We start from the raw sequence: 26,048 nt of genomic DNA, 5'->3' as shown, positions 1-26,048 counted from the left end.
GTTTATACAAGCAGTACCTTCAGAGAATCTCTCCGCTGGCCGCCATCTTGTAATGAAGTCGCGATCAGTCGACTGCTGAGCACGAACAAACAGGAAGGACAGGGGAACAGATTGCAAAAGTAATTACAAAATTACTAATTACAAAAGTAAATAGGAAATATATAGTTACTGTCTACATGAGCATAATGAGTACACGGTATCAACGAAGCTCAAAAGGTTTTACATCAGTGATGGGAATCTCGCGTAATGTTGTTGACAGAAGACGTGCTGCACACGTGAAGGAAACAGCTGATCAGTTACGTGATTATTTACATTACTTGTGGACTGGACTTGGAAGTTTGCAAATCTTGAGAAGATGGCAGAATACGAAGAAGACACAGAGTTATACGAGGAATTTGAAATCATCGGATCTGCAAAATATAAATGACTATTACTGCACACGTGAGGAGGAGTGACCGGCCGGCATGTGTGCAGGCTACAGGTATACTGACATTACGGAGGAAGACGAGGCGAAGAGCAGGAAGGAACGTTCGCGTATGTGCAATACCAGGTTGTGGCAAGAGGATGAGGAGCTACAATCCAGAAACGTTTCACAGGCTACCTTTCCAGGAGCCCACTTTGAAACAGTGGCTTGTTGTTTTGCAACTCGATGTCGAGACACCTGTCAATATTCTAAAACAGAGGATTACCGTGTATGTAGTCGACATTTTGATGCAGACGAGTTTGCTATCCCTACAAGAGGATCAAACCCCCAAGACGGGTACATCTGAAGAAAAATGCCATCCCGAAAGCGACGGTAATTGCTCCGGAGGTATGTATGAAATTGTTTGACTATTTGCATGTAAAGCACACCGTTTTGGAATCGTGTAACGTTAGCCTACATGACCAAACTTTGCTTGCTAACAAGCCACTTAGCTTTGTATTCCGGAGAGCAGTTTATGCTGACGTTACTTTTCCTAGCCCAGAAATCAGAAATAGAAAGAAATGTAGTTTGGGAGGGAGGGGTGGGCGTTGTTTCAGTGTGTATTTTGATAAATGGAATAGATGCATGCGTGGGGGACCGAACGCTGTAACCTAACCTGGCCGAACGTGACTCGGTGTCCGCCGAGGTGAGTGGGGGATAGTATCCGGAAATTTTGAATAGCGTAATAGTCATTTATATTTTGCAGATCTGAAGATTTCAAATTCCTCGTATAACTCTGTGTCTTCTTCGTATTCTGCCATCTTCTAAAGATTTGCAAACTTCCAAGTCCAGTCCACAAGTAATGTAAATAATCACGTAACTGATCAGCTGTTTCCTTCAAGTGTGCAGCACGTCTTCTGTCAACAACATTACGCAAGATTCCCATCACTGATGTAAAACCTTTTGAGCTTCGTTGATACCGTGTACTCATTATGCTCATGTAGACAGTAACTATATATTTCCTATTTACTTTTGTAATTAGTAATTTTGTAATTACTTTTGCAATCTGTTCCCCTGTCCTTCCTGTTTGTTCGTGCTCAGCAGTCGACTGATCGCGACTTCATTACAAGATGGCGGCCAGCGGAGAGATTCTCTGAAGGTACTGCTTGTATAAACAGTCTTTTTTAATACACTTCCTGTGCACTTCCAAAGTTCTCAGTATCTCGTTTTAAATGTCAGGACCCTCAGAAGTCTACCAATGCAGTGTGGAGTTACTTGGAACATTTTTAATGGTGTAAAAATAGCGATTTAGCTGCATAGGTTACGCCATGCCCCCACAGCTAGCTGAAAACCTTATGCAAGTTCGGCGAAAATCGGCGCAATTCAGAATACTAGGGGGTGACCGAAGGTGCCTATTGGACACATGTAAGTACTCGGCAACATCTTTCAGTGCAGCTAAGGTAAATTTCACACCGGAATTCTCCTTTAAGGTGCTTTTTGACAGCGGAGAGTTTGTCTCTATCTAGTGCACAAAGCTAGGTAACAAGGCAACGAACCTCCATGTTTCTCTTATGTCGGACGAACGCGTCTCTGGTTCGTTATCACCGATGCTAAAAAGCACTTGAAGGTAATTGCTTCAGTTGTACCAAAACGTAAGAAATGCAATCTATGCGAGTGTTTAAGCTTGAAACCGTGGGCGGCTTTAAGGAGCACTGCTGTGTCCCACTCTGTCGGTGTCAAGTCTATATAAACGTGATTTCAGCTTCCACCGTTTTCCTAAAAACGCCAGCCTACATGGACTGCACAAAATAAGGAGGGCAGGACTTTCGGTGCCTGCGTACAGTTTTACTCATTTTAAGGTGCTTTTTGACAGCGTAGAGTTTGTCTCTATCTAGTGCACAAAGCCAATAGCCCTGGTAACAAGTCAAAAACATAGCTAGAAATGTTAGCTAGGTTTAGACAGTAAATGGTTTGTTAGTGTGTCTGTGTGTGTTAAACTAAAACTAGATGGCTTATTTCATACATTCATATTTCATATACAGCACATTTTGCTGAAACAAAGATTGAACAGATTATTGTGTAATTGAACAGGTTATTTGTCATGCAGCACTCATAACTTTGTCATTGCACACTACAGTAATTGTTCTTGATCTGGACTGAGTTAAAAGTGTGCTCTCCCGAGCAGCAGTCCACAGCTGGCTCCTGCTCTGCTCTCTGGTGTCCCTTTCTAAAAGAGCAGAGAGGCCAGGGGTCATCAGCAGGCACTCGAGGTGAAGCTGGTGGTGCAGCATGGGGACAACCGCAAGCCTCTGGGGAAACTGGTACCCTGCCAGAGGAAGATCGGGGAAGATTGGACCCTCTCGGTGCCAGATCTCCCGGCTTGCTGACTTTGTTGGAGGGCATTGGTATGACAGTGGGGACCCGAAGGGGACTGGCCCAAATTGGCTGTCCACCAGGGACATTGTGGCCAAACCAGACAATGCTTGGCAAATGAGCGGCTCTGGGCTCTCCTACTGTAGCCCATAGTGGAGGGTCTGGACATTCTCCACCGGAAAGGGCCCTACAAAGATTAAATAATGTCGTTTATTATAGCAAATTATTCATTTACAGTTAATTCATTGCGTTTTGGGTGTTGTATTGTATTGGTTTATGTTTTTGTATTTCTATGATATGTATTTCTTTAAAATAAAACATATTTCTTGTTGAAACTTTGACACTTACCTTTATATGGCATATACAAGGTAGATTTCACTCCTGAAGCTTTTGGCTTTTTAATTACCAACAGGTTCTGGGTGAATCCCCTTTACAATAATAAATGTTGCTTATGCAAAAGTTTACTTATAGAGGGCTCTAAATGTTATTTTTATTGAGGTCTTTTTTTGTCTGTTTATTCCATTATAGTATGCTGCTAAGTTATGTTTACCTGAGTACGCGGCTTGTGCCAGGCTTGTGGTTTGCTGGTGCAAGCCACAGGTAAGGGAATGGTGGCTGTCCCCATGGTGCTGTAGTGTGCTGTCTGGTAGAGGAGTGCAACAATGTGATTGCAGAATCCTCTACCAGCAGCACAGGAACAGCCATACCCCAGCAGTCTAGCTGGCTCAGCAGGTTGTATGGTCATCTAAAACATTAACATGATGGTGCTGAGTCCACAATGAAGTTAATGAACCTGAACTCATGAAACAACAACTAGAACTTCGGGGAAAAGAAATAAGAGCTCTGGGTTTAAGCTGAGCTTTGCTCGAGTGGTTCCGGTGTCTCATGCAGAGGTGCACACGCATGCATTAATTGAACGCTCATACCACTACCACTTAATTGTGTGTTTCTATGTTTGATGACCCCAAATTAGCAAGTATTTCCTCCTGATTGCAGAAACGATTGTTTTATTTTTATTATTTTCCTGTCGGTCCGTGATTCCTTGATCAATTGCGCACCAAATTATCAGACGACTGAGTGACGGAAGCACCGGGCATGACTTGACTCCACGGCTCCAGCAGTCTCCTCCTCACGGTGCCGGTCCGCTGGTCATAGTTTGAGAAACGCTGATTTAGTACACACAGGAAGGTGCATTTGTTTGTTAATAACATTGGAGGAATTGCTCAGGTTAGTCACTGTTGCCAGGAAGAGGCGTTTAGGACTAAACACAGGGTAGGTAGCGTTTGTTTTTGTCGATTATTGATGCATACTCTAGCTACGTTTTTTGAAGACAACCCATAGCCATTTGACCAATGTATCCTCTTCAAAAGACTAATACAAACCAGAGTTATTTTGGAGTTATTTCGGCGCTCTTGTTTCATTTTGCCCCCTGACAGATTCAATGTATTAACGTTACTATACCTCCAGTTTGTGAGCCTCCTCATTCTTTCTTAGAGATCGGTAGCATCGTGCTCTCACAACGACACTACCATCTACTACATTGGAGACTATAAGAACAGAACATGCAGGTAATAATTAGAAATTAAATTACAGACAGGATACATTCAGATACAGGATACTTTTATTACATGAAGTACAGGATAATTTCGTTACACTGCTTTATTGAAGTGCATTATTAGCTGTTGTATCTTATCTCGTATTAGCTATCTGCTAACGTTAGCTAACTGACTGACTTTACCTTCATAATTATATATAAATTGTTCATGGAACAATTTATATCCCCGATCCAGTTTGGATCGCTTAGTTTGCGTGTGAAGTTCCACAATTTCTGCCACCTGTGATAGACTAACTTTTGGCAGATGCCGCAAATTCCTTGTAAACTTGTACATACTAGATCCGATTACAGTTTTCTCCATAAGACATTGTCAACCGGAAGTGAGTTTACGGCTTATCGATATTCAAAATGGCGGCGTGAAATAGGCGGAGTTACAGTAGGAGTTGAGATGAATGACCCATTAGACCAGCCTCAGACGAGTCCAGGAAGTGACGTCAATTCCAGAAATAAGTACATCATTTACTTTACTCTTTATGGAGAATACAGTGGGAAAAACGTGTTTTCTTTTACAGTTCATGGAAAAAACAGTCACATTAGGTAGAATCTTTTTATTATTATTCGTAATTCACATGTATTTATTAAATAATCGATCGCGACTGACTGTCCACGTGATCTGCCAGTCAGCTGGGAGGAGCTTGTGACTCACGCATAGGGACTCACGGCAGATATTGCGCGAAATGTTGGTTTATTTAAATGTTGGTATCGTTTAGATGTCCTTCCTATTCATTAACATGAACATGATGACTGACTAAATAAATGACTACGATGTTTAATAAACCATTGTAGGCATACAAGTTATCATTATATCACATCAATTAAGTGTTTTCTGTAGGCTAGGCTAGTGTGACATGCTTTACACTAGGCTACAGCATAAAAATAGGCTCAACAATAGGCTATCAACACGTTTGCAGTATCACTGTTGCAGAAATCACATACAAGAAAGCATCCTCTTGATTGTTTGTACATTTTTGCATATTCCAACATAAGGAAGCAGCATGAGGAAACTTGTCGTTTTTCTGCCTTATTCTCTAACTACTTTTACGAGTCTGCAGTATCACCGAGTACAGCTGTTACAAGAGGGTCTGGCGTCCCTTTGTTAAGACGCAACTTCCTGCGACAGTCATTCGTCGGAAAATGACTTAACTCCCTCTCCGGAGTTAGCAGAGAGGTGGTCCCTCCAGCCTACGTCGATTCTTCTACTTCCGGGAATTCGCCTGCCCCCTTGATCTAGGCCAGACTCTCTACATTTGGGAGCATAAAACACGTGGACCTTTCCCCCGTCAGGTGTGAATCTTTGGGACTCATCATGAGGAAGCCAGGGATGCACACAGCTGATGCTCACTGTAAAAACCATCGTCATCGTCATCACATGGTTTTATGGATACATCTGACAGCAATTTGTTTTATGGTAGTTTTGCTAGTATTTTTAGGGTGGTGGCAGAGAAAAAACAAGATTCTGAATATGGACCAAGCAGGGAGGCATGCACAGAGAAGAGAAGGCTATATCATGTAATCTAAAGCATGATAAGCTAAATTCCCTGCAGGTTGGCATGTTCCTTAGTTTAAGGCATCCTTTTCTGTTGTTGATAGGTCACAAGTGAGGTTATTTAGTTAACTAACTTGAGTAATTTAAAGGTACACTGCCACTAGAGTATTATTTGGACACAGGATACAGTGCAGCTGCAGCAATAAGTACTACTCACATAGAATAGAGATATATAAAGCATATCAATACAAGTCCAAGCGTATTCTAACAGTTCAGCAATAAGTACTACCCTCTGATGAAACTACCAAATGAAATGAATTAGTTATGAATGGGTTAGTGCAAGAGTCCACAAATCCTCAGAGCCATTTGACATCCATTCATATCTCTCCTTTCTGGAATATAACACTACTATTCACCCATTTTTTTTTTTTTATAAAGAAATGTGAAGCTGCTCCCCTGATTGCCACACACACTGGATCTGCTGGATCCCTTTCAGCAACATGAAGTTTATGACAAACTTGAAGTTTTAACACCTAACTCATACTGTCTTAAGGACATTTTGATGAACACTGCTGCTCAGAAAGTCCCACTGTGCATTCTCTCTCTAACCAAAGGTACTTGCCATGAATGACATTATCCAAATCCAGTCACGTAAATCCACAAGGCTGAGTTGAAAGTAGAGGATTGCACTTATTTACTTTAATATTCCACAACTAAATGTGTCAACTGCAGCAAACACACAGCTGTGTTTATGTGTCAACTGTGGAAAGATATACCACACAGTCTTTCCAATAGGTTGCTTTTGAATACAGCAGGCGTCCCCTCCGTCATACTGTGTGGGAGGAACAAAGCAGGAACAGTCAGTTGACGGAAACAAGGAAGTGTATTTATATCTCCCTCATGCACTTGTTTTGGAAAAAAGATGGGTGCATTGGTCAAGTAAATAGGATATGTTTAATGGAAAATTATATATGTGTGAACAGTTTTCTCAAGCAACTTTCCTTTGAAGCATCAGAGGACACAGAGATGTGAGTAACCTTTACTTTTATTTTTCTCTATTCTTCTCTTGGTATAAAAAAGACAAATGAAATATTTCTTATTTACATTTATTCTAGCAGGCACCTTCATCCAAACTGACTACTGGTAGCCTATAGACATAAGAAATGCTATTTAATGAGCTTTTACATTGGGCTTAAATTATATGATTGTACTGAGAGCAAGAAGAGGTCTAGATATCAGTTCCAGTCCTTGATTATAATTGGCTAATCCATGTAGGTTACTTTAGAAAACTGCTTCACATCCCTGGTACCAAAGATCCTAGATTACCAAAACTTCAACCTTCTCTGCCATTAGCCTACCATGAAAAACAAAACTGTGTTGTTGTGTCTTTGTTGCTTTGCAACTGTTGTGAGCTTGGCAGAAAAACAATGCTTGCCTAACTTAGCTGTTCTAAAATCTCTGTAAGCCCTTGGGGCATATTGCTTAATGTCCATCCTCACTGGCAGGGGCAGACATGTTTTGGGGTCTCTAAGCCAGTGTTTTTCAACCTTTTTTGTGCCACGGCACACTTTTGACACTTAAAATGTCCCACGGCACACTAACATCCTGTGTGAAGAAAAAATAAACATACCATAGCCTAAAATTTTGAATAATACACAGATATGGCCTTATTATGGCTTCTATGCAAGACCTGCTCAATAAAACAAGCGCCCTCTGTTTCATTTGTAGGTGACTATATCTAATTTAATTGTTGTTATGAACTGGATATGTGATGATTCTGTGAATACTGCATATGGGGCCCCCGTTGTACAATGCCTGCATACCACAAATAGTGCAATCATACAATCAATGAGAGCATGTGGTTATACATTTTTTGATGCAACGGTTGCTTTTCTGGACCAGTGAGTGACATTTGGGTAATTTTCTGCGGCACACCTGATGATCTCTCACGGCACACTAGTGTGCCCCGGCACAGTGGTTGAAAAACACTGCTCTAAGCAATCAGATCTGGGCCAGAAACAATCTCGATAGCTAAGTGGTAGTGGTTAAGGGGCTGGGTTAGGGAGTAGTAGCCTGAAAGTTGTGGGTTCAATTCCCAGCTTCCACCGCTGAGCCCTTGAGCAAGGCACACCTTGGGTCCTTGTTATGTTTTATAAAAGTCTTCTTCAGAGCGTTCTGTCATTTGGCCTTACTGTGTGTTTGGCAACATGCATGTTAAGGACCAAAAGAGACTGCAGCGTATGATCAAGATGGCCAGCAATATCATCGGACTTGACCAGGTGTCAGCAGCTCAGCTGTACAATGACCTTATACTAAAAAAGACTGACCAAATCCTTAATGACCCCTCCCACCCTCTCCATCATAAATTTATGCGAAGCAATAGGTCAACTGGCAGAATTCTTCAACAGAGAATTAGAACAGAAAGGTACAATAAATTGTTTGTGCCCACAGCGATCAGATTGTATAATGACCAAGCACATCGCAAGCCCTTTAACTCCACACTGGCACTTTAACTGGATGGTTGATCACAATCCCCTTGACAGCCATTTCTAGCTAGCTTCCTAGCTATTTTTTATGATTCTTTTACATTTTTAGCTACAATGTTTAGTATTTTCCATGTTGTATCAATGTTTGATGTTGCACTGTCATTGTCATTTCTGTAGTAAGTCTATTGTCATTTATTGTCTGGGAGAGTGTGTTGTGACAGAGGCGCAATGAAGGACCACATGAATTTCCCCCTGTGGGATAATAAAGTTCACCTTGATCTTGACCTTGACCAAGTTGCTCCAGGGACAATGTAAGCCCTTGTAATATAGTTGATTGAGTCACTTTGGACAACAGTGTCTGCTAAATATAGAAATGTAAGTTATCATGCCAAGCCTTGTGGGGATGTCTTTGATGGTTTGTTACAGCCCTCTGCCGTCTAAGAAAATGGAGGCTTTGAAAGCCACTTCTTATGACCTTAGAGAGATGGGTCCACTTGAGGTCCTCACTGATAGTGACTCCAGTGCCTCAAAAGATTGTGTTTCAGACTGGATTTGTGATCACATTCATAAACCACCCTTTGGTTTGGTTAGCGGAACTGCTTTTGCCAATGACAGGTACTCAAATAAACTCCAACTGTCGTAAAATATGTGTTTCTCCATTAACATGTATTCTTGTTTTACTTAAAGTGTAGTTGACTACACTATAATGATAGTAAAAGAAGAATGCTGCTCACAGAGTCTCACATGGAAGGAGGGATTTCCCCCATGACAAATCAAATGTTTCCCCATGACAGTCATAAGGGTCCATGAGTCACAGAGTCTCCTTCCCACAAGGACACAGTAGCCCATTTCATGAGATTACTGTGGAAGAGCACTGTCCCATAGGCAGCAAAAGAAAAGTCCACAGGAAAGACAGAAACAGGAAGACGTTTTACCCTGCCAGAGATGTGAGTATACTTATATTGCTCTACTGAAAAGAGAATGAATAGAGAGAGAAAATCATGTTATGTAAGATATTATGAAGATATATGGCTTAAATGGAATGACTAGGGCTCTGGTTGTTGTTAGATGTTAAGTGTAGTGTGTGGAATCAGCGGTCACCTGATATAAGAATTGCCCACTCCGTCACTGCTTTCAAACCTGGGCTCAAAACTCACATGTAGGCTATACTCTCTGGGCTCAAAACTCACATGTAGGCTATACTCTCTGACATTCTCTGCCCTCTAATATCCAACCTGCTTGCCATTCTGTCTTGCTGTTCCTTGTTTAATGTGTAGATGTGTATGGGTCATTCCGTCTCTTTTCACTTAAATTCTGAAAATCTTCCCACCTTACCATCTCAGAATTTCCTGAATTCTAGTAAAAAGATGGACTTACTAATAGGTCAAATCCAACATATTAGGTCTCTACTGTTAATAGTTTTCTCATTAGAAAATATTGAATGAGGGGTAGTTTAGTCATTTTTGGCCATTGTTTGGCATCAAACTCTGAAAAGCAATTTTTAAACAGCAATATCTGGAAAACTCTCACCTGTAGAATTCAAATTGTCTACAATCAATATCTGTCACTAATAGCATCCAGACATGGAATGTCAGGGGTGTAGCTCAAGTATAACCTAGAATGGTAGGTACTTAAACTTCTTCCAAAATGTGACTTGGCAAAATAAAATAGTACATTTGAAGAGTTGTTGAGCCCCCAGAAGACTTAGTTTTTAAAGTAAGCATCAGTGGTATCAGGTTTAACACATCTTCGCCATATTCCAAAAAACTGACAATAGGTATCAGGTCCAAACTTACTTTTTTCAGTCCCTCCAGGAATTTGCAATGTTGCGATCGCAACAATTAACGCAAATTCAGCAAATCCCCGCGAATTCTGGGCGACCTCGCAATTTTGTCCAAACACCGCAACTTTTTCGCAAATTTGACCAATCATCATGTTTCCCCCGTGAAATTTCACCTACCACAACAGCAGAATATTGAGCCAGATGCCACACTCACTTCTGCAAACACCAGACTGCCCTTACGAAAATTAACCATGGTTTTACTATTACAATGGCAACCATGTTTTTTGGGTAACCATGACCATGTTTTTTTGTTTTCATGGGTTACCATGATAGCCATGTTTTATCACTATAGTTGATAAATGAGCACCATTCCCTGCAGGGGTGCTGCTAAAATATGGGCCCTATGACAGACACCATTCTGGGTCCTCAGTCTGTGCTGGGCCCTCATCCTAACTCCTTCTCCCCTCCAGCAGCTCCATTGATGCCCCTTGTGAGGATTGAACTCACGACCTTCAGATTATGAAACTGATGTGCTACCTATTGTGCTATCGAGGCTCCAGCTGCAGATGTCAGTACGGAGGCCTCAATGTTTGCTAAAAGTAAAATGATGCTATTTAATATTTCTCAACTCATTGGCCAAGGCTCATTTTGTGTGAATATACAAAATAACTTATTTTCAATGACTGCACACAGTACACTCCCCCTACGCATAACTATTATGTGGTGTTCGTGTCTACTGGACCAGAGTGTAATAATAGTAGGTGCTATGTGTCTGTGCCTGTGTCTGTGTGTCTGAGTGTGGGTGTCTGTATGCGGGAATGTTGTCTTTCTGCACCGGCTATTCCCACACAAAGTTACAAAATTGTTACATTTCAAGCACTTTCACCTGTTCTGATAATGTTTTTAAGGAACACGCCACCCAATGTCAGTAGTAATATATGTTCTTACCTTAACTTTCACGAGTTGAGTCATACCTCTCCCATGTCGGTATGTGCACTCAAACGCTCTGGTGCGCGGCGCGAATGTGTTAGCATAAACATCAGTTGAGGGCTGCAACTTCACTTTTTAAATGACAATATACTGGCCAGACTACAGTTGTCAGTGATATAAGTATTTGAAATGAACATGATTTCTTAATGTCTAGTGGCATATCAGGGTCATTTTATGATTAATTGAAATACATTTCTTACATATGGTTCCTTTAACTGTAACCTGTAAGAAAGTTGTTTTTACAATTCCATGGTTAATTTTCTTATGACTATTCTTCTGTCGTTTTTGCTTATGCTACAGTTCTCTTGTGCTAGACACTTCAGAATATCATGACATCATCTGAATGCAAATGGTAAGTAGCCCAATGTTTTGAATTTTAGTTCGACACACCTCCCGCCTTAACTATGTTGTCCATAAATAAAGAAATAAATAGGCTTTCAGAGCATGATACACTGTTTACAATATTTCCACTGCATATAACACCGCATTTTGGACGTTGATTTTACCTTACTGAAAGAGATACGCCAGTTAGCCTTTGTATCTTCTGCTGCTGCCTGTCGTCGATTTCATGCATGCGAGAGTGATGGAGAGAGAAAGTGACAAGACGGACAGAGAATGACAAAAAAACGTTTACTAGCGCAGCCAGCCAGTTTTTGCAACTCATAAACCTTCTCACCATCACCTCCGTTTTATTGAGAGTAAAACAAACCCGGTTAACTTCCAGGCTTCCGCGAAAAATAGGATTTTATTAGGTTGAGGTTAGAGAATGTTAAATAGGCTATGTTCAATATCCCTATGGAATGCATTCCAATATCCCTATATCCCTATGGAATGCATGTCTTTGCCAAAAATGACAAAATACGATGTTATATTAATAATGCAAATGAACCGCAAACTTTGAAATATAGTCTGAAATGAGATGTTATTATCATTGAGACAACAGGGGAATACAAAAAAATCAGATTGTAGCTTACAGCAGCCGACTATTTAGGTTAAGTTTATAACGTTGTGGACGGCCACCAAGCGTCTTCTGCCTCACGGCTGCGCGCGCATCTAGTTTTGTTGGTAAACGGAAAACCGTGTATAGACCATATGGACAAGACAAAACCGAGTCAAAGATAATGAATGCGTAGCAAGATGGGTCGTCCTAGTTCATGTCTATGAGGGCAAAGTGGAGTTCAGCCAGAGACGGGCTCTGGTTCAGTTCCCGCCTGCACAGGGGCGTGTCACTGACGTATGACTTACGTTTGAACGCCTCGGTTCCACGCCAGGCAAGCCGGAGTACAAAATAAACTTGGTGTACACCTTCATTAATGTTGATCATGATACCGTGTCCGAAATGTGCATCCATTGCTCAGAAAAATAAGGCTTTGACAAATTCTGGGAAATTCTTGGATTCTGCCATAGACCTCAATGTTAAAAAGAGAGCCCGATCACTGCATAAATGTGCGGGGGCGTGTACTGCTACCCTATTTGCATAAATTTCCAGGGACAGGAAATGGCCTCTCATGAAGTATCTTCGTAATCAACCATCTTTGACCGAGTGGCTTTGAAAGCCGTTGGACCCGGAAAAAGATTTATTAGCATCATCACTTAATAACCGGTTGGAGCAGTCTAGTTTGAATGCGCTCGCGGGGTTGGCCATTCTGTTTGCTGACGAAAACGACAAGTTCCAACTGCGCATCATGAGAAAGCCTGCTCCTCTCTTAGTTTGTGAACTTTTCTAAATCTACACTACACTAAGCATCCACGTCCTGCGCCAGTTTCTGTTATGTGCTCTGAAATGGCAGCAATGCATCGCATGCTTTGGCAACAGGTCAAAAATTATGTCTAGATTATAGCCTTTATGCCTCAAGAGACTAATCATTCAGATGGCCACGATATGACCCCCTCAAAGAATTAGCGAAAACCAGCCTTACCAACCTACCTTGTTTCTAGCCTGGAAAATCCAGACCCTTAGCCTAGAAATCTAGACGCACCCTAATGTGGGTCTGGCTCGTCAGGCTACCCTGGTAATCTAGAAAGATTAAGGGTCATGGCCACGAACAATAAATGGCCCAACTAGGGGCGGCAACAAGCATGCATTTAAAAATCTCACTGCATGCAATTGGATAACACTAGACCAATGTTTACTCTGAATGATTTCGGACTTCGATGCAATTGGATAACACTACGACCAATGTTCACTGTCCTCCAACGTTGCAGCGCTGTCTTCATCAGTTTAGCTGGTTCCCCGGAATGCAAGCATAGACAGTAAAAGAAATGGACGAACAGACTTTTTTTTTCAGACCAATTTTTCAGTTGGTCCCCCCAGTACTGCAGACTCGCACTTAACTTTGTGACGTTAGCCATCAAACTGAATCTTGTACTGTAATATGATGGATACACAGAAATTCTTCTCACACTTCCTTCACCTTCAAAGTCATCAAAGTTAAACATTTATTTATGTATTATTATTAATATCATCCTCACAAGTGATATCAAGTCGTGTTAATGTTGAAACTACCACACATGATCATCTTCAAAAACAGTCATGGTAAAACAAAACAAAAAAGTTATAGCCTTGAAGCTAATCTTCTTTCCACTTTTCTGACCTACGGTCAATCCATCGAAAACCTCTGAAATGATTATCGTTAGACTACCTAACGGTAAAACTACCGTTTTTCATTAGGTTTACTTGCTTCTATGCTTTACCTTAACATACAATGCTATTGTAGGCTACATAGCTTTGTTCACAAGTTTCTGTGCTGGCTGGACTACGCTAACCTGACTCTCGCCAGATGAATTTCGTTCCGCTTAGCTCCGCCTAGCTTCACTCACATCCATCTGGGACCTCTTCCATTGAGAGTGATTTCTGCAACTGATTTTATGGTACAGCCAATCAGGACGCAGGGCGGGAGTTTCATAGATGTGACATAGCGTAGAAGCGACTGTGAGACTGTTATCAGCGTCATGGGTTGGCTTCGATGTGAGTGGTTGAAGTAGCACGTCAATAGATGACGGACAAGTGGCTTATTCAATCATATGCAAGCATTTTTTGATTAGGCCCAGCCTTCTGAAGCAACACTTCAATGGATCGGTTCCAGATGGATGAGTGGAGCTAGGCGGAACGAAATTCATCTGGCGAGAGTCAGGTTAGGACTACGCTTCTTATCCAAACAATACGGTTATCTCCCTTCGGTGCGTTAGCTTCCCTTCAACTGGACATGCTAAACATTCTTCTTACGGGAACCTAACGTTACGTACGAGGTAGTCGAGTCTTGTTTTGCCTTTTACTGTATTGTTTATGTAGATAACACAGAGGCTACAATATCGGCACAGGATATATGCTATATGAAGTTATGGTATTTAAAAAAAAAATCCTAAAATGAATGGGCTTCTATGGGGGTTAGCAGAGAAGTGGTCCCTCCAGCCACCATTGATTCTTCTACTTCCAGGAATTCGCCTGCCCCCTAGTAAGGTGCATCATTGCTCATTGCCAGAGTGTCTCGCAGAGACAATTCCATTGTGCTCTCGCGAGAACTCTGGATTTCCAGGGTAGGCTACCTTGTTTCTACTTCCACAGGTCTACAGTATGTAGTTCAGAGCTAGTCAGCCTAGCATACTGTCCAGATAGTCCGGCAGCCAAATGCCATAATTTAAGTGAACCTGGTTTTGTGGGTTAAAGTTTTTTTTTGCTGTTTCTTGTTGCCAAGGAGTAACTCAATAAGATTAGAGAGGGTGTCCGGTGATATAATAATAATAATAATAATAATAATACATTTTATTTAGAGCGCCTTTCATGTCACCCAAGGTCACTTCACAAATAAACAAAAACAAAAAGGTTGTAAAATTATAGTCATCTCAAAAAATTAAATTAAAAGTAAAAGTAAAAATAAAAAAGTAAAAATCAGTCAGTCAGTCCATAAGCCATCTTGAAGAGATATGTTTTGAGTCTGTTTTTAAAGTCAGTAATTGAGTCACAATGTCTCATGTAGTCTGGCAGTGAATTCCACAGCTTGGGGGCTATGTAGCTGAAAGCCCTCTCTCCCTGGGTGCTGAGGTTCACATTAGGGACATGCAGTAGGCCTGCTGAGGAGGATCTCAGTGAGCGGGCAGGAGTGTAGACTTCTAGGAGGTCAGTGAGGTAGGTGGGGGTATAATTGTGTAGGGCCTTGTATGCCAGGAGTAGGACTTTGAAATGTATTCTGTAGGCAACTGGAAGCCAGTGCAGTTGGTGTTACATGACTAGTGGATTTGGAGCCTATAATAATCCTTGCTGCAAAATTCTGAATCAGTTGGAGCCGATGGAGTAGCTTGTTAGGGATTCCGGACAAGATGGAATTACAGTAGTCAAGGCGGGATGTCACATACGCATTTACAAGGACTTCTGCACTCTGCTGGGTGAGCGCTGGGCGAAGCCGTGCAATGTTCCTTAGATGGAAAAAAGCACTTCGAGACATACTGTTTATGTGCGCACTAAATGAAAGTGTGTTGTCCAGTATGACACCAAGGCTCTTGACCTGGTTGGAGCAAGGGATGGTGCTGCCATCTATACAAAAGGTGAAAGGTTCCATCTTAGCAAGAGCAGATTTGGAGCCAACCACTAAGAGCTCAGTCTTACTGCTATTCAGTTTCAGGTAGTTTTGTGTCATCCACAAGTTTATGTCATGCAGGCAGGCAGTAAATGCAGCTGGAGGAAGAGTGGCAGTGGGTTTTGTAGATAAGTAGAGCTGGGTGTCGTCAGCATAGCAGTGAAATTGAACACCATGTTGCCTGAGGATAGTGCCAAGTGGGAGGAGGTAGATAATAAACAACAGAGGGCCCAACACAGACCCCTGGGGTACCCCTCTTGTCACAGCACTGCTCTCAGACTTGCAGCTCTGTATTTGTACAAACTGTGTCCTTCCAGAGAGATAGGAGGTGAACCACTGGTGAACACTGCCCCACACTCCGATATTGGCTAAACGTTCCAGGAGAAGATGGTGGGAGATGGTGTCAAAGGCTGCACTGAGATCAAGGAGAATCAGAATGGAAATCATCAGCTGCACAGAGGAGGTCATTAGTAATCTTAATCATGGCCGTTTCAGTACTGTGCATAGGACGAAATCCAGACTGGAATGGCTCGAAGAGGTCATTGTCCTTCAGGTGATCCTGGAGTTGAGTTGCCACTATCTTATCAAGGACTTTGGAGAGAAAAGGCAAGTTGGAAATAGGCCTGTAATTGTTGAAGTTGTCAGAATCCAATCCAGGTTTTTTCAGTGTTGGTCTGACAATAGCAGTTTTAAAGGATGGTGGTACAGTGCCAGAGAGAAGAGAAGTGTGAAATATTGATGTAATCATCGGAGCAATAGATGGCAGGCAGCTCTTAACCAGGCTTGTTGGAAGAGGGTCCAGCTGACAGGTGGAGGAATTGCACTTTTTGATGAGGCCACAGATGGTACTTTCAGCAGGGAGACTGAATTCACGGAGTTCATTGATGGAAGGTGAGCCCAGAGTGCTCAGTGAGTATGATTGTTTCAACTGAGTAATGGAACATTCTAATTGTTGGTGGATTGCCTCAATTTTGGTATTGAAAAAGTTCAGGAAGGCTGAGCAGCGTTCATCAGAGAGTTCCTGGTGGGTGATGTTATCAGGTGGCTTAAGGAGACCATTAACAGTAGAAAAGAGAGCCCTGGTGTTTCCTTGTCCTTCACTGATTATCTTTGCATAGTATGATGTTTTTGCAACACAGAGTGCGTTTTTATACTGATGCAGGTGTTCAGAATACATGTCTTTGTGTACATTAAGACCAGTCTTTTTTGACAGCCGCTCCAGGCGTCGGCCCAAGGATTTCATATGCCGAAGTTCAGGTGTAAACCAAGGAGCGGAGTGCACAAATGAAACAGTTTGCGTCTTCATAGGAGCAAGTCTGTCAAGTGCTGTAGACATGCAGTCATTATAGTGGTCAACTAAATCCCCCAATGAAGTATTAAAAGCAGGGGAGGGATAAGTGGCAATTAGAGAAGTGAGTTCCTCTGGGTCCACCTTTTTAATGTTGCGATATGACATCACACGCTGAACCTTGGACTTCATTACAGGCAGATGGGTGTCAAACAGTACAGCTTTGTGGTCAAAGATGGGTAGTTCAGCAGTACTGATATTGACAGGCTTGATACCAGAGCAACAGACCAATATGTCCTTTGTTGTGGGTTGGAAAGTCAACATATTGTGTGATCCCAAAGGAGTCAAGCATATCCATAAAGTCTTTTGTAAATGCATTAGAACATTTGTCCATATGTATATTAAAATCCCCCATCAGGATGACATTAGGAGACATTGCATTCAAAGCAGTAAGAACAGTTGAAAGTTCAGGAATAAACATATTTGATGGTTTAGGTGGTCTGTACAATACCGCAATAATGGTGGGTGTGGGTCCTCTGAGTTTAACAGCCAGCAGTTCAAAAGAGGTGTGATCAGGCACAGATAGCGGTGTCAGTTTCACATTCTCGCGATAGAGCAGTGCAAGACCACCTCCCCTCCCGGATGAGCGGGCTTTACAGATGTAAACAAATCCATGTGGGACTGCTTGGTTCAGGTGGAAGAAATCATTGCTCTGCTGCCACGTTTCCGTCAGGCATAAAAAATCCAGTTTATGGTCCACAATGAAGTCGCTGACGAGAGAAGCTTTGTTGAGCAATTCTCGTTATTAGCCTCAGCCTTTCTTGTTCAATGTGTTGAATATAAGGCGAGGTAACAGGTGAATAGGGTAAACAAATTCGGGATTAATTGCGCCCGGGTGTTTTTAGTGGAATGGAGGCATTTTTTTATTTACATCCAAACCTAAAATCAGGAAATGCGTGCAAAAAAAAAAACAACTTTAACCGACAAAATCGGTCTGACCCCATGGCTGCAGGACTAAGATAACACGGTTAGAATTACATTTATTTTTCTTTATAGCCAACTGTAAACAAACAAAATTATTTGTTTGTTTGCATCACATTCATAAACAAATAGTGAAATAACCAGTATTTTTTTCATTTTGAATTCACAACTGAATATCAAATGAACGAATGACACGGACCTACGCGGACTGGGTTGATATTGCTGCATGGAACTCTCTGAAAGTACAACTAGGCCTGAACGTTGTGGGTTCAGTTCCCGGTTTCCACTGTTGTGCCCTTAACCCCAAGTTGCTCTGGGGACAATGTAATCCCTTGTAATCTAGTTGCCATGTGTAAGTCACTTTGGACTAGCCTAGAAATCTAGACGCGCCCCTAGCGGCAGCAAATTACATTTGCTGCCAGGGCTAGTCTAGCAACTCTCCGTTGGCTTGTGAGCTCCAGATCTCCAGACTTCGGGCCAATGAAATCGTGTATAGAGTCGGTAGGTGGGCTTAACATAATGATTGATGGCAGAGTTGCAACGGTTTGGCTTGAATTCCCTGCTACTTGAAAACAAATAAGATGGATGTTGCTGTTGGCGAACAGTGTGACACGAGTTAAGCTTTTATTAAGTTGGCAAACGTTTGAACTAGCCAACTAGCTCCGCTGGTGGGAAACGCATGGGACTCATAGCGCTGCCGCTGTCCTATTGCGTGCAGAGAGAATTTGAAAGACAACTGATTATCCCGCCCCTTGGACTGAGCACTGCGAACGGTGAGTGTCCAGACCCTACATGTAAATGTGGGTCTGGCTCGCCAGGCTAACTTTGGACAACAGTGTCTGCTAAATGAATAAATGTAAATGTAATGTAGGACATGCTAAGTTATGACATGCTAGACTTTTAGTCAGAAATTGAATTGCTGGTGATAAATCATCAAATGACATCAAGGCAATTTGCTGAAATGGCTGCATTATGATGACAAATTCAAAGTCAAAGTCAAAGTCAGCTTTATTGTCAATTTCTTCACATGTTCCAGACATACAAAGAGATCGAAATTACGTTTCTCACTATCCCACGGTGAAGACAAGACATATTTTACCAATTTAAGTCCACAGACAAACATAACATTCAAGTAAACAAAAAAGTAAGTAAATAAGTAAATAAGAGGGCACATATAATGAAAAAAATAAGAACAGCAAAATTTGGTTGAAATTGTGCATAGACAGTCAATAAAGTACTAGTGCAAAGTCAGGCCAATAAAAGGCTGAGGTAGTTCTGTTTGACCTAAGTAAGAAAGAAAGTGGCATAGTGGTGCAAGTTATGTAAGAGCAGCAGAAGTGTTGTGTTTTCAGGACAACAACAAGTTGCAAAGTGTACAAGTGTGCAAGTGGAGTAGTGCAGGCGGCCATTTTGTGGGACCAATGTCCAGGATGTTATGTGGCTGAGGGTGGAGGGGGAAGAGGAGGGAGAGAGTTCAGCATCCTAACAGCTTGCTGTATGAAGCTGTTGGTGAGTCTGGTAGTGCGGGAGCGCAGGCTTCTGTACCTCTTCCCAGAGGGCAGTAGATCAAACAGATTGTGAGCGGGGTGACTTGCATCACTCACAATTTTGGTCGCCTTGCGGGTGAGGTGGGTGGTGTAAATGTCCTTCAGGGAGGGGAGTGAAATTAGCCATATTTAATAAATTACAATCATAACTAATTCACAACAACAACAAAATCGTAATTTATAGGCCTATTTATGGTTATGTTATTAGCAGGACATTTTGTCCAAATCAACTTACAGAATATTAACATTGCAATAGTTAAACACTGACTAGTTGAATAGATTTGTTAAGCAAAATAGTATTAATAAGAATATCAATAACAAGATCAAATATCAATAATGAAAATAAACAAAAAACATAAATATAGAAGCCATAACTCTAAAAGACTTAAATAATTAAATATAAGCTGAAGAGATGAGTCTTTAACATTTCCAATTGTAATACCCAAATAGTATTAATAAGAATATCAATAACAAGATAAAATATCAATAATGAAAGTAAACAATGAGTCTTTAACATTTCCAATTGTAATACCCAGACTCTTTGGACAGAAATCAAACGCAGTAGTGAGTCAAGTGAAGTTACTAGAAGTAAAGTTAGCAATTAACAGTTATAACTTCAACAAATTATGTGTGATCCTTTGTCCCAGAATTTAACTTAATGTCAAATTTATTTTTTTTACAGTTTACTGAAAGACAGCACAAGTTTTGCCTCTTGCTCCTGCATGCGGTCAGTACTGTCATGATAAATGCATGTGGCCCTGCGGAGTATGAAATTGGACAGGAGTGTTGCCCAATGTGTGGCACTGGTAAGTCACTCATTACTAACAGGGAGCTGAAGGCTAACTGGGTAACTTCCAGTGAATTATGCTAAGCTAGGCTAACGGTGTCAAACTGTGTTATTGCACACACAGAGAACTGAAGGGTATGTATCCTCAGCTCCAGACGGCAAATAGACTAATTCCCCAAAAATATGGCATGCTCCTTTAAAAGTTAAATGAAGACGTGTTAATGTTAACAATTCAATTGATGCCCAAATTGTGTTGTCTGTGTTTAAGGACATTTTGTGAAACGTCACTGCACAGAATTTACAAGCACCACATGTCTGCCATGTCCAAACTCCACCTTCACTGATGCACCAAATGGACTCCTGAAATGTTTATCTTGTTCAGTGTGTGACTCAAGTAAGTCTTTATTTATTATAATCACTGATCACCAATATTTCATTCTGTAACTCATTAATTCACTCATTGTCATGCATTCATACTATTATGCCCGGCGGTAATATTTGTGTGCACTTGGTTCAGGCGTAGGGTTAAGAGTGAAGAGGGCGTGCAGCTCCACCTCAGACACACTCTGTGAGCCTCTGGAAGGTCACTACTGCAATGACCCAATCAAAGATGGCTGCAGAGGAGCTGTGGAACACACAAAGTGCTCACCAGGACAGTACATCAATCAAACAGGTTGGTTTGTTATTTGATTATTGTAAATATCAGTCACCTGTGGAAGCCACAGGGATTTAAAAACCCATCCAATAATTTAGCATGGAGCGTGACAAATAAACGGCTACCAACCACCTGCCTATCAACTCAACTTTTCTTCATGCACATGCTCTCAGCAGGAGCCTTCCGATGCACAGGGTAGCGCTAGAAAGACTATTACAAGTGCACAGGGTAACATTCTTTAGAACACAGCTGATTAACCGTCTGCTTTCACTTTTGAATGAAGTTCCAGTCCTTGCGTAGTGATATGAAAGACGTGAATTAGAAGCACAAAACCCATTTTCCTTGACAGCGGTCTGTTATCGAGAATTAGCAGACCACCGAACTTTGGGAAGGCCCATTCAAGTGAATGGAGCATTATTCAGCATTATGAAGAGCCATGTAATAACAAGAATAAAGTAGAGTCACATCAGTTTGAAACATCAGTGTGTTTCAGCGTAGTGAGGTTTGTGTTTTCAGCCCTGGGGGAGCTAGTCTCTGGCTGAGTAGGCTATCCTTCAGTGTGTTTCAGTGTAGGCTATCCTTCAGTGTGTTTCAGTGTAGGCCATCCTTTCCACCTGGTAACATTGGAGATGGGGAACTTGAAAGTGGCAAGCATAGATAGCTCAGAAATATGAGGGACAGTTACGCTGGTTGTTGTATTTCAGTTGTTGGACTCAGTTGTTGGGCCTAAACCTCAGCAAACTTACATGTAAAGTGAAATATTTCAAGCCATTTTTTGTTTTAATTTTGATGATTATGGCTTACAGGTCATGAAAGCCATAGTACATCTGAGTATATCAAAATATTACAGCCTTCTTGAGCCTTTAAACTCTTAGTCTGGTTCAGTAAACACAATTGTGATTGGGAAAGACTGTAGACTTGATAGTTGTCCAGAAGGCACTCATTAAGACCGTCTTTCAGGTGGGCAGGGTCTTCACAGAGTACTGTATGAAAGCATATTCATAGAAAGTTGACTGGGAAAAGGGAAGGGAAAAGTGTGGTAGGAAAAGGTGCGCAAGCAACCAGGATGACAGCAGCCTTGAGAGAATTGTCAAGCAAAGTCAGTTCAAGGACTTGGGGGAACTTCACAAGGAGTGGACTGCGGCTGGAGTCTGTATCAAGAGCACAGACATGTCCAGGAAATGGGCTACAAGTGGCACATGCCTAGTGTCAAGCCACTCCTGAATCAGAGACAAGGTTAGAGTGTCTTACCTGGGCTAAGGAGAGACATAACTGGATCGTTGCTCAGTGGTCCAAACTCCTTTTTTGACATAAAATCTTTTGCATTTAATTTGGATATCAGGGTCCAACAAGGTCCCAAGAGTCTGGAGGAAGAGTGGAGAGGCACAGAAGTTGCCTGAAGTCCAGTTTGATGTTTTATTTCCACATCACGTCAGTGATTTGAGGTGCCATCTCATCTGCTGGTGTTGGTCCACTGTGTTTTATCATGTCCAGAGTCAACGCAGCCTTCTACCAGGAGATTTTAAAGCACTTAATGCTTCCATCTGCTGACAAGCTTTATGGAGCTGCTGATTTCCTTTTCCAGCAGGACTTTGAACCTGCCCACAGTGCCAAAATTGCTAGTAACTGGTTTGCTTACCATGGTATTACTGTGCTTGATTGTCCAGACAACTCGTCTGACCTGAACCCCATAGAGAACAAGGTTTATTGTCAAGAGGAAAATGAGAGACAGCAGACCCAACAATACAGACGACCTTAAGGCCTTTATCAAAGCAACCTGGGCTTCCATAACACCTTAACAGTGCCACAGCTGATTGCCTCCATACCGCACCACACTGATGCAGTAATTTGTGCAAAAGCAGCCTGACCAAGTATTGAGTGTATAAATGAATTATTTATGATTAGTCAGATTAATTAATTTATTTTCAAATGGTCGACATTTCTGTATTATAACCTCTTTATTCTAATATTTTGAGATAGTAATTTTTGTTTTTCATGAGCTGTAAGCCGTAATCATCAAGATTAATACAAAAAATTGCTTGAAACATTTCACATTATATCTAATGGATCTACTGTACAATACATGAAATATCCGCTTTTTGAGATACATTAGGGGAGGGAAATGAACTTTTCCACGATATTCAAATGTTTTGAGAGCCATCTGTATACTGTCTTTGAATAGGACGTTTTCTAAATGTGGTGAATGTAGCTTGTTAGGAGGTGATGCCAGCCTCACTGCAGACTCGAATGCAGATGAATGCTCTCGTACATGGGGTGCAAGTTTGACAGCGTATTTTGCCGACAGTGCATGCACACTGTGACCAGAGAGAAGTCAGACGGACAATGTGGGCAGAGTCAGACCGAACTTAATAAAGGATAGATAGAATTCAGATCAGATCAGAATTTAATACTGGTCGCATGTGTGATTGGTTTATTCAATTTCATTTCACCGGAGAGGTCTGGCCCATTTCAGAATCCCGCCTTGACTCTCCGCCTTCACGCTACCTATATCGCCATCGCACTAGGGGCCATTGTCACGTTAGTGGCAGGAGAGGGGGGCCATCGCACTAGGGGTCATTGTCACGTTAGTGGCAGGAGAGGGTGGCCAGAGGCCAGGGCTGGGTTTTTCAGTTGCATACTTGCTAAATCTTTTCTGGCTGCATTTTCCACGATCCCTCTGATTATTCATTTTAATATCCTTTCATTGAATTGCATTTTTAGAGAGTGTATAATAATAATAATAATAGTAATAAACAATAATTAGTTTATTGCCAGTCTATAAAGGTTGCACATGTCATACCTCTGCCTGGTTGTTTTTTAGATGTCTGTAATAACTCTTCTCTTGCAGACACAAGTCAAAACAAAACATAATCAAGACCTTCTCACTCAGTTGCAGGGCAGTCTTATTATGAAGGTCCCAAATTGAATACTTGTTTTTTCTGCTTGATTAGTGATAACTCTTCTCTTGCAGGCACCGCCTTCACAGATGCTGTGTGTGTTGAGTGTGTAGGTGCCACATACTCCAACGGATCCTTCACATCCTGCAGACCACACACACGGTAAGAGTGCGCTATTCGGGGGGGCGCTGTGGCGCAACAGGCTACATCGCCCGTACCATGTACGGGTCCAAGTGCCCACGGGGACCCAGGTTCGAGTCCAGCCTGCGGTCATGTCTCAATCCCACCTCATCTCTCTCTCCCACACCTTCCTGTCTATCTTTACTGTCCTATCAGAATAAAGGCAAATGCCCCAAAAATATACTTTTTACCCCCCAAAAAAGAGTGTGCTATTGTCGTTTTCTGTGTTGTTTGGCTAAAGTACATTTGTGAGGGGTGAGAACCAGAGGGGCATAAGTGACATTTTGGGCGAAATTAAGATATATATATATATATATACATATGAAATTAAAGTTCTTTCTCCTGTCAAAAGGATGAAATGATTTAAAAATAGTTTTAGTGTTATTAGTGAAAACCCAAAGGACCCAAAGGAAGCAATTCACCTTATTCACACAGTGATCATTGTTTAAACCAAAACGAGGCTCCAGGGTACACTTACTATATAATTAGTGCATTCTTGCCACCTACTGGTGAATGCATAGAATGCAACAATACTATGATCTGTGTACCCTATACCCTCGTTTTGGCCACCAATGGCTGCCACGTGAATAAGGCAAATTGGTGTTGTTTTGGCCCTCCTGTAAAGTTGGTGAAATGTCACTTACACCCCTCTGGCTCCAAGCCCTACTGGATACAGTGTCTTGTTTATTTATCCACTGAGTATCTTATGTCAGTATTGTAACTGTGTTAGAGGTTTACATTTAAAGGTGCAGTCAGCGACTGTCCAGGAATCGCATGTTGTTTAGCAGAAGCTTTTTCCCATGAAACACACCAGAGAGGTAGCTCCCCCTCCCTTCAGTATTCCCACAGAAACTCCACACAGGGTTTTGTTTTTGTTTGGGGGACATGCTGCACCCATTTGTTTGTGCCCAGTTTTGTCCAGTTGTGTCCAGTTTTGTCCAGTTGTGTCCAGTTTTGTCCAGTTTTCGGAGCCTGGGCTGCCTGCTGAGACCGTTTCTTTTACAGTATACTCATGGAATGGGCAGCTAGCAGGTCGTGAGGAGATGATTGCTGAATGTGACAAAAATTTTTATGGGATTGGAAGGCGTCGGCGATCACTGACTGCACCTTTAAATGTGTACTATGAATTGATTTCTGCTGGACTAAACACTGCCTGACAACAGAAATCTAAAGTGACACATCTGTCAATGTGATTTTGAGAGGTACAGTTAGGCACATATAAATGTGGTTTGAGAGGTATACTTAGGCCCATATAAATGTGATTTTGAGATGTATACTTGGGCCCGTACTGTATAAATGTGGTGTTCTGATCCTATCAGGTGTGAATCTCTGGGGCTGTTCACGTGGAAGCCAGGAACCCACACAGATGACGCTTACTGTGAAATCCGTCGCCATCGCATGGTTTTGTGGGCAGTGCTGATTTTATTTTGTGTTATTTTAGTTGTGCTATTGTTAAGGTGTTGGACAAAACCAAGAATGTTAGTGGCTGTGTGTTGTGATGGTGCATAAAATACTTTTGTTTTTGGCATACAGTAACTTTTAATTTGTTCAGTTTTTTTTGTGTGGGGGGTATAATTATTATTACTGGCACATTTATCTGAAGATCTTCTAATCATCTGTGGGAATTTAACAGCACTTATACCAGTCAACAAGCTAATTGTTCTGTACATTATTCCAAGCAATCACATCACTTTTTATATTTGACTTTTTATATATTGAACAATGAACATATATAAAAACATATTTTTTTACCTTTTATACGTTTGATGTACAGTTCTTTACCTGTTGTAAATAAACATGGTTTTCTATTCTGTGACCACTGCCACTCTGTCTTGCCACATTGTCTCCTTCCAGAATCAGTAGAAAAATTGATGTGTTTGTTTAGCTAGTCAGCAGCTAGTTACTGCAAGTTATCATACTTTGTCATTCCCCATTTTGGATGTGGGGAATTTTCAGGCTCTACCAGACCCAACCAACCTGGCAAAATGATAACGTTAAAATAT

The 26,048-nt window shown here is 41.6% G+C and overlaps 1 protein-coding gene across 7 annotated transcripts; it reads left to right on the top strand.

The window, feature by feature from the left end:
• The first annotated feature begins 6,726 nt into the window (after positions 1-6,726).
• Positions 6,727-25,801, top strand: LOC143101383 (tumor necrosis factor receptor superfamily member 14-like). Of its 7 annotated transcripts, XM_076264682.1 has the most exons (9): positions 6,727-6,905; positions 9,051-9,310; positions 10,617-10,745; positions 11,437-11,488; positions 20,209-20,332; positions 20,582-20,707; positions 20,831-20,986; positions 23,940-24,027; positions 25,365-25,801. In XM_076264682.1, the coding sequence occupies exons 4-9, from the start codon at positions 11,480-11,482 to the stop codon at positions 25,552-25,554; spliced, it is 693 nt and encodes a 230-aa protein (XP_076120797.1). In that variant the 5' UTR covers positions 6,727-6,905; positions 9,051-9,310; positions 10,617-10,745; positions 11,437-11,479; the 3' UTR covers positions 25,555-25,801. The 7 variants fall into 7 exon arrangements, with proteins under 7 accessions (XP_076120797.1, XP_076120799.1, XP_076120802.1 ...); XM_076264684.1 differs by having other exon boundaries at positions 9,158-9,310; positions 10,617-11,488; XM_076264687.1 differs by lacking the exon at positions 10,617-10,745.
• The last annotated feature ends 247 nt before the right edge of the window (positions 25,802-26,048 follow it).

Source organism: Alosa pseudoharengus, unplaced genomic scaffold, assembly GCF_046254945.1.
Source record: "Alosa pseudoharengus isolate Yale_2024_CS ecotype anadromous, Long Island Sound unplaced genomic scaffold, YU_APseudo_1.1 YU_APseudo_1.1_scf_34, whole genome shotgun sequence".
NCBI lineage: Eukaryota > Metazoa > Chordata > Actinopteri > Clupeiformes > Clupeidae > Alosa > Alosa pseudoharengus.
Note: the sequence above shows the minus strand (reverse complement) of the source record. Positions and strands in the feature narration are given on the sequence as shown.

Coding starts and splice junctions, on each gene's coding strand:
- LOC143101383 (XM_076264684.1), top strand. Junction 20,333..20,581: donor TTGCCCAATGTGTGGCACTG/GTAAGTCACTCA, acceptor TCTGTGTTTAAG/GACATTTTGTGAAACGTCAC. Junction 24,028..25,364: donor TCCTGCAGACCACACACACG/GTAAGAGTGCGC, acceptor TGATCCTATCAG/GTGTGAATCTCTGGGGCTGT.